Genomic DNA, 9,435 nt, shown 5'->3' with positions numbered 1-9,435 from the left:
AAAATTTAAAGGCTAATTAACGATAATATACCGTACGTGTTTTTCTCCCTTATTATTCAATTGCTCAATGCTACCCCTAATTAAAAATCCTGGATCCGCCACTGAAGGTAACAACCATACTTCTTGATCAACATTCAACAACCAAAACATACAATACTGAAACCTTATGCATCAATGCATGATATGTGATGATGTGATAATGTAAAGAGTAATGTTTTTACTGTTTATGGCAATCAAAAAAAAAAAAAAAAAGATACATATCTTTTTTTGGGTGAATGGGGAATGGGATTGTATAAGGAAAGTTACCATAAGAAAGTAGAAAATAAAAGCTCTGAAAGCAAATTATGGGTAGTTCCTCTTGGTTAATTAATATATACACAAAAGCCTTTGTTTTCCCCTCGAAAGATCGAAAATATAAGAAATACAAGCTCACTCGATCGGTAGCTAGAAGTGTTGTTGCATGTCCCAAAGATGAGCTAGCTAGGAGGATTGATTGCTGGAATTGGAAGACGTGGGGCCATCGGATTGCTTTGTGTTAAGGAAACGACCACCACTGCCTCTTTGTCTTCTCAACGCGTGTAGATGCCGCGATTCATGAAGATATGGCTGCATATTCACATTTTCCCTGGCCTTATTATTATTATGCCTATATGTTATGCTTGGACATGCTCAGATGATGGATAGAATGTATGGTAGCGCAGCTTATACCAAATCTAGCTAGTGAGTTATTTTGCATATTACTATTTACCAATGCATGCTAGGCCAATTGATTTTACTTTTATTATGTATTTAAAACTCATTTTGTGGTAAACTAAATTAGACCCTGTTCTATAACACTATTTCAGTTTTTTATATGTAGGAGGACTAAACAATGTATGTATTTCCCCTCATGATAAGGGTTTTTTAATGTTATCTCTTCTTCTTATCTTTACCTAGAAATAATAAGATGTTTATGCATGGCCACTCTTAAAACTTTCATGAAATACTTGTATGTAATATTATTGTCTATACCAAGGGTATCCTACATGAAATATTACTGCCTATACCTATGGATCAAATTAATGACTGAATAAAAAAAAATGGGAAATTCCCTGTTTCTCATGGTGAGAAACAAAATTTGTTTCTCATGGGGGCATTTTCGTGAATAAATCAACAACTTTTTCATTATTGTGGGCTTCACAGTTGAATAAAGTTGTTGGTTTATTTACGAAAATGTCATGTGAGAAACAGAATTTGTTTCTTACCATGAGAAACTGGGGCATCCTCTAAACAAATTAAACCAGGAGTCCCATCCTATCCATAACCTAATATTACTATCTAAATTCTAAATGAGTAAATGTGCAAAAAGAGTAATCACATTTTCGAAAAGAGCAATGATCCATGCTTGGATTTCTATGATTTCTATACTACTCGATTAACATTATTGACAATAAGAGGATATTAGTTTAGTCTTATTTAAAAATTTTAAATTATTTGAGGTTAAAACAATGTGACAACTAATTCATGACAAAACAGGTATATGCAATTGTCCTCGTTTTTATTCTTTTAATTTTCGATATTTCATGTGAAATTTAGTAGATGTCATTGAATTACGGAGTACAAATAAAGATGGGCGAAAGGGTTACGTACCTTCCTGGTTTTGACAGCCCTATTTTCTAGCTCGGCTTTAGCTCTGGATTGCCTTCGCCTCATAATGCCATGGTATTGCTTTGCATTTACATAAATGGGCTCATAATTTGCTGCTTCCCCGGGAAGAGGTACTCCGTTGGAATGCATTCCCTCATAGTAACCCTGCATTGTGATTATTGCTCAATAATGCTAATTATTGCTAGGCTTGGATAGGAGTTGTACACCAAGCGCAAACTAACTAGACTACCAAATAGATTCAGACATTTTATATCATCCTAATTAATGGTTAATTTGTATTATTAAGCTCAAGTTCTATGTTAAATTGTACTCGTAATACTTTAAGATCTTGACATTGTGCTTGGATGAAAAGATCAGAAAAAAAGAAATACACTGATGAAGTAAGAGAAAGTAATGTATGGACTGATCAATTCCTTTCCAATTCCCATATAAAACAAAATCTTTAACATTTTGTTTGGATAGAAGGAAATGGAAAGAAAAGAAAGGAAGGGGGGACAAACTCTCTTGTTTGGGTAAAGGAGTGGGGGTAGGAAGGGAAAGGAGAGGGAGGAATCCATTTTCCCTCTCTCTTTAATAAGCATAATCCCTCTTAATTTGGAGAGATTTGGAGGGAAAATGGAGCTCACCTCCCCCTCCCTTCTTCTCTCTTCCCTTCCTCTTCTATCCCTCCCCATCCTTTCCTTCCTTGTTTCCTATCCAAACAAAGCGTAAGGGAATATTGTTGAGCGTGAAATGGATGAATTACCTAAGAAGAAAGAATATAATTTGGAGTGACTCCTCAAGATTATTATGATATGTGTCATGACTCTCCTCGTGCTAATAGCCTAATAGAACAATTCAACTCACATATGTATAATATGAGGAGGTTTCATTATTTCTTACACATGTTATTACTCTTTATTATATTGTATTGATCAATGATAAACCTAATGCTAAATTCTTAACTATAAATTTGATTAAAGACTTGATTTTTAGGGGGAAAAAAAAAAACCCATAAAATGCTCTAATACCATGTAAAATTTACTAAAATCGGTTTGGGATACTTGAGGAGGAGGGCTTGAATTGCATCACAAATAAACTATTAGTCTATTACAAAACCAATTCACCAATGACATACGGAGTACTATATATCATAAAACCAAATGATCACTTATAAGATATAGAGTGATGTACTTTCACAGGTTAATTAGTTTATCAAGATCAGATTTTCAAATTATTATAACTTACATGTGCATATCAATGTTCCCTCCCCTAGTCCCCTCCTTTCCCTGTCTTTACTATTCAAATACACTACTCCGTACCATGGTTCCATGATCCATGTATTACATTGTTTCTAACTGACTATTCTTCTACTTGTCGTGAATATCACATAAATTTTGTGAATTTATAAGTAGAATCGATTATTTGTACATTCAACCTTGCTTTTGATTTATTTGCTCACTTTGAACATTCTTAATGAGCCAAAAAAATTGAGGTTGTAACGTACATGGTTATAATACTACTGGCTACACCATAAAATGTTTTGGAAGAGTACAAAAGGTTTTAATTTAACAATGTTAAAATCTTACTGCTTAATTATATATAATGTATAATTTTGTGAGAAACTATCTAATAAAGCCTAAATTTTGTGAGAAACTACCTATTAAAAAAATATTGTAAGAAACTATCTAATAAAAGATAAAATGTTGTAATATACTACCTTTGACCGAAATTCCACCGTTGACTTAATTTTAGGATGTTGATCCACCTTAGAACACTCCTAAAACCACCATGAGGGTTGGCTTTCAAGGTGTTAAGGTTATTTTCGGGTGGTTGGAGGATAATCTGAGTTGGTGATGGTAGATTAGTGCTTCAGGATAGTGGTTTTTAGGGTTAGAGGTGGTGGTTTTGGGGTTGAAAGGGGGTTTAGATGTGGTGGAGACGATATCAAGCAAGTTGTGTTAGTTTTGGGAATGAAAGCGGTGGTTTTGGGAGTGTTTTGAGGTCGATCAACGGTGAAAATTCGGTGTAAGTAGTATTTTACAACATTTTACCTTTTTCTTAGGTAGTTTTTAATAACATTTTACCTTTATTAGGTAGTTTATTACAATATTTTTTTTGTTAGGTAGTTTCTCGCAAAATATGGATTTTATTAGGTAGTTTTTGACAGAAAGCCCTATATAAAATGATGATGATATAGGCCTTGTTTGGCAATTGGCTGCTGGCTGTTGGCTGTCGGCTGATTTGATTGGCTGGTTTGACTGACTGTTTGTATTGGCTTTTTTGTTGGTTGTTTGACTTTTTATTAGTCTAAAAACATGTTTGGTAAAATTGGTTGTTGGATGTTATTAGTAACTTAGGTAGCCAAAAGGCCAAAAGCTACTCCAAGTAGCTTTTTCATTTTGGCTTAAAAGCCAGTTTTTCAGCTGGTTGAAAAAGCCATTTACCAAACACAAATTTTGGATGTTTGACCAAATGAAAAAGCCAAAAACCAATCAAAAAACTAATGAAAAACCATTTACCAAACAAGTCCATGGGTAAAGAAGTTATAACATAATTTTGTAACTGACGGAGAATTGCTAAATGTTTATAGTAATGCTTGTCCGTCTTCAAACACTTCTAGAGACGGTTTTGACTATTGATTGGCATTGAAAAAAAATTATAATGTTACCTACAAGTTGAATATATCAATGCAAGATAATTAAGATGTACATAGAGTGATAGAATACACATAAAGCATCCATACTTCAAGGACGACTCGAGCATTCGGCTTGGAATTGTGGTGTCCTGAATTTTGATGGGATTTGTGATAGGTTTTTTTTGGTGCTCCTTTTACTTTATTCTTGTCGAAAAAAAAAAAAGGTTGTGGGCCTTCATATATTTTAGGGGGTAAAAATATAACCTTTGGTTGGGCCTCTCTAACAACAAATTATGTATGAATTAGTTATAACTTTTGAGTTTTTTGTACAACTAGTTAGTTCTTTCACAATCAAAGGTTAAAAAAAAAGTTTTAATTAGGATATAAAGTTAATTGTTCATCCTACCCAGATAGTCTAACATTCTCCTCTCCATATGCTATACACATGAATATAGGAGGAAGTAAGTGAGTGGGTGTTGAATCGCGTTCACGTGTAGGATGAAAATTATAAGAAAGTGCGTGTAAGAGGGTACTATAAATATTGTACCTAACAATAAGATAATAGTGAATCATAACTATCATATTGTCTAAATTCGAATATATGAAAAATTTATTGAGGAAACTTGTGGCCTCTATTAGATTGGATTTTTGTTATTTCTATATATAATATGTTATATAAAAATTAAAAATTAAAAATTAAAAATAAAAATCAAAGGATAACCATGCACACCCTACATGTTTCATCCAATTATCTTTCACTAGTCAAAAAAATTTTAAATTGTAATTTGTTACAAACAAAAAATTTGTACACAATAAAAACAATTACTTACAGTATTATGTTGAGGAAGTCCTGTTTGATGAGAGATTGGCTTGTTGTAATCATGTATTATTTGATGATGATCCATTGGAAAAACACCATGCTGTTCTTGCTTCTGTTGCTCACCATATTTACCTACCAATGACATAATTAATCGAGCCATTTTTGTATTATTGTGCAACTCCGTTTTTAAACTAAACAAGTGTCTTTTACACTACATATTTTAATGATTGAACTAATTAATCATAAATTACTTCTCAAAACATATTCTTAAAATTGATAATTTTAACAAATAAAATTATGCAAGCAATTTTCGACAATATACATACATAATAGAAGAGCAATCTATCATCAAAATAAATAAATAAAACTAATAAAAATGAAAACGACACATTAATTAAAATGAAGGGATTATTATCAATCATTGAGATTACAATATGATTCAAATATGTATGATTGATTATGTGACACATTTTATATTTTTTTGGAGAGAAAGGATGTGACACACTGATTTGGATAAATATACGTACTTATAACAATACACATAAAAATAATTAATTAATTAAATAATATAAGAAAAATAACAAATATAAGCAATAAACTTACATAATCTTTGAATAATATACCTAAGGGCGACATGAGAAATTGTTGTTCTTCTTTGAGGTTGTTGTTGGAATCTTCAAGATAATTATAGTGATGATGATTTGAATTGCATTCTATTGAAAGATCAGAGGATGATGAAGGATCTTGCCAGAAATTATCTGACGACCAACAAATCACTTGAGGATGATGAGATTTTGTTGATGATTTGTTGCCAAAGTATTGTTGTTGAGACTTTTGATTCATTTCTTGCTAGTTCTAGTTGAGAAATAAAGTACCTGAAAATACAATAATATATGATAAACTACTTATTAGCTTGTTTGGCCTAGCTCGTAATGAAACTAATTAATTTATGTTCAATAATAAAGATAAGTCATGTTGCTTGTATAGTAATTAAAGGTAACGAGAAACAAAAATATAATTAGTAAGAAGAGTAATAATCATATAGAAATTAAGACGAATGGAATAATAGTTATAACAAACTTTTGATGTATCAACACCATTTGGAGTCCGAAGTAAAAAAATATACTTATAAGAAGCAAGTAGTAAATCTTGTAAAGTGGAAAGGAAAAACGAACCAAAGGGCAAAGTAATGTAAAAATATATACATCAAATTATGTAAAAGTTAAGATCGATATTAAAGTTTTTATTTGAATAAGAATTAGTTTTAATCGATATTTACTACTCCGCATCCTATATGGATGGAAGCCATTCTTCCTATTAGTACAAATAAAATAAAATAAAAAAGACAAATAACATGTACTATTGGGTAAAATCTAGACCCAAAAAATGGATACATAAAAGAAAATGAAAATCAAATCTTATGCTACAAAAAATAAATTAAATTCATGTAGCATGAAGATAAATTAAGATGCTTAATAGAGTATATAGAAAACCTACTATGAGCGGCGGCTTAAGAAGAACGATGAAACCTTAAGATTGTGTGTTGATGTTCCAAAGACCACATTGAAACCTTTACCTTAATTTAGGGAATAAACTTGATTTATTTTCACTATTTAAAACCTTTTGTTTTATATATTATTATTTATTGTATTTTTGGGGTGTTTGATTTCTAATTTAAGGTGGGGTGGGTTTAGTAAAGTATGGTCCCGGCTGTTTTGGGTATTGGTGTTGTGGCTAGGATGAGGAAATGACGTTCATCTTACGTTGGAGGAGTGAGACAATAATTAGTTGAATTTGTGGACTACAAATTATTTTAGGTTGCTTTTGTTTGTTGTATTAGATGCTAACAAAAACCTATTCATTCAAATTTTTGATAATTTATTTTCTATTTAGCTTTAACTTTTTTTTGGCATAATATTTCAAAAGAAAAAAGCAAGGTATGCATATATGTGAATTGTGTTGTAAGACCCCGTTCATTTCATCTTAATTTTACTGAACTGAATAACTCAAATTAATTTTACTGAGCTGAAATTATTTTTGTTGAACTGAAACTATTTTTAATTATATTTCTTTTTTTAAAGTTACTGTTTTTACTGAACTGAAATTAATTTTACTGGACTGAACTTATTTTTACTGAACTGAAATTATTTTACTAAACATTTTTTTTAAAAGGTGAAGTGAACAGGGCCTAAGTGAAAATCACATGAATTACGACAAGTAAAAATTAGTCCCAAATTGAAAAATTAGGGTATGTCTGGTAATTGAATAAAAAAGACCATACTCACTTCGTTTCTAAACATTTGTCTCATTTTGACTGACGCAATTATCAATATAAAACTTTGACCAATAATATCTATAACTACTAATAAGTATAAATTATTTTTGAAAAATTGATATATAGAGGATACAAAGTGAGACAATTTTTATAATTCTTATGTATAAAGCAACAATAATGGTATATGTATATATAAATAGTGCAAAAGTCTAATTAAAACATTTATTTTAAGTACTTAAAAACCAAATGGTATGTGCAATTAAATATGAAAGAATTGAAGGAAATACATTATTAATCTTTTAATACATACAATATATTAAAGTAAAAGAAAAGTAGCCCGTTTTCTGTGTGGTCGGCTGACACAAACTAAAACACTAAACGGGTAACCTCTGACCGATTGAGTAACCTCTAAACGACCGATTAACCTGTGAATAAATAACACCGGTCACACGGAGTGGTCAACCACATATGAAACTTTGTAAAAGAAAAGTTGATTCTATATTTGTAGTTGTATTTAGTTTTAACCGAGCTTGTTTGATGGATCGGATGTGGTTGGGAACTCACCTTGTGATTTTGAAATCACAAGTTTGAGCCTCCAGCAACGAGATGCTGATTTAGTAGGGCCCTTTATTTTATTTATGGTACAAATAGTACTAAGTTTATTATAATTATTATTTTGACCTACTGTGTTATTTGTTTGAGGTAACAACTTATTAGATTAAATATAATTATGGTACGGTGTTTATTTTTGGATCGTTATATGTGATTAATTGAAGGCCGAACCACCGAAAGAAATGTCCGTACATAGTCTTTATAAGCTCAAGTTTTCTTCACTGTTTTTGTGTTTTAGTTGTTTCACATGTCACACATTATTACATCAAATTAAACTTCATTAGTCATTACTAATCCCAAACGATAGTTATTAGCCACGAATTTTTTTAATGTTAATCACTGCTGTCATTTTATAATAAGACGTCTTGGATTGATATTTATATTGATTATGGGTTGAATCATAAATAAAAAATTTAAGAAGAATGTATGAACTTTTTTTTTATTTTTTTTTTAATACTAAATTGTGTTAATACGGTGCCTAAGCTACACTTGTAGGATGCATGATTTGTGAAGATTTTTATACGAACCAGATGTGCATTCAAGGTTATGTTTTGCTAATTAATAATGATTATTAATTATTAATATTAATTAAATAAGAAATAATTATTAAAGTGAACAAAAACTACCTTTAAATGCACCATATACTACATGATCAATTGACCATGCACTCGGGTGTATATAAGAATCTCTTGATGATTTATTTTTGTTAATGTGATTTTATGTAATCGTTTTGAAAACTCATATACTAGTAGTCATAGTATAATGAGTTGGTAACAATCACTCTTAGGTTTAATTGCTCCAATGCTGAAGTCCATTCTTTGATTAATTGATCAAATTACTACAACATTTTTAAACCGTCAATGAAAGTTTACTCCGTATTTAGAACTCTCTAATTATAACTATACATCGAGACGTAATTTTCTCCCAATCTTTAAGTAGTAGTTCCTATTCTTATTCGGGTTTCATGTCTCCTCCTTTTGTATAGGCTATATGACTTAATATTAGACCCATAGGCTCTGAGCTACATTTGAATTGGGCTCGTACCCTCAAAGTCAATGAATTTTATATGTCTTACATATTCTAAGAAATAATTTAAACTCTTAGTACAAACATATGCTTTATTTAATTGCTTCATATTTAGTAAACAACTTTTATATGTTTAGTATTGGAGATAGGTTTGAAGTACTGTTTATTATTGGTGAACAAAATACAACCTATCAAAAACATTCATGGAATTGAACTAGGTGTCTTTTTATCCTGTACTTAATTAATACGGAGTATTTCATAAATGTAGTAATATCTACTACCAACTACAATAGTAAATTGCAAGCATAAGAGTTTTAATTCTGAAAATTAGACACGATAATTCAACAATTTGGCCGACTAATTTTGTTCGTCGACCCAAATAAGATCGAGCTCCTCCATGGTACAATAGATGAGCCATTAAGAAAATATATTTTTGAT

General features: G+C 30.7%; 1 protein-coding gene across 2 annotated transcripts; it reads right to left on the bottom strand.

Annotated features, from left to right (window-relative positions):
* Positions 1–207: 207 nt before the first annotated feature.
* On the bottom strand, positions 208–6,714 carry LOC145582367 (nuclear transcription factor Y subunit A-4-like). Of its 2 annotated transcripts, none has more exons than XR_014099868.1 (5): positions 6,582–6,714; positions 5,688–5,959; positions 5,095–5,216; positions 1,630–1,791; positions 208–606 (listed from the first exon to the last, which is right to left on the bottom strand). XR_014099868.1 is itself a non-coding variant. In XM_081639368.1 (5 exons), exons 2-5 carry the CDS (start codon positions 5,925–5,927, stop codon positions 481–483), a joined length of 630 nt encoding a protein of 209 aa, XP_081495494.1. In that variant the 5' UTR covers positions 5,928–5,959; positions 6,582–6,714; the 3' UTR covers positions 208–480. The 2 variants fall into 2 exon arrangements, 1 of the variants encoding a protein (XP_081495494.1); XM_081639368.1 differs by having other exon boundaries at positions 5,708–5,959.
* Positions 6,715–9,435: the final 2,721 nt, after the last annotated feature.

This window comes from Chenopodium album, chromosome 15 (assembly GCF_948465745.1).
Source record: "Chenopodium album chromosome 15, dcCheAlbu1.1, whole genome shotgun sequence".
Classification (NCBI taxonomy): Eukaryota; Viridiplantae; Streptophyta; class Magnoliopsida; order Caryophyllales; family Amaranthaceae; genus Chenopodium; species Chenopodium album.
Note: the sequence above shows the minus strand (reverse complement) of the source record. Positions and strands in the feature narration are given on the sequence as shown.

Coding starts and splice junctions, on each gene's coding strand:
- LOC145582367 (XM_081639368.1), bottom strand. CDS start 5,927: ATGAATCAAAAGTCTCAACAACAATACTTTGGCAACAAATCATCAACA. Junction 1,792..5,094: donor GACTTCCTCAACATAATACT/GTAAGTAATTGT, acceptor ATCACAATGCAG/GGTTACTATGAGGGAATGCA. Junction 607..1,629: donor GGGCTGTCAAAACCAGGAAG/GTACGTAACCCT, acceptor GTGAATATGCAG/CCATATCTTCATGAATCGCG.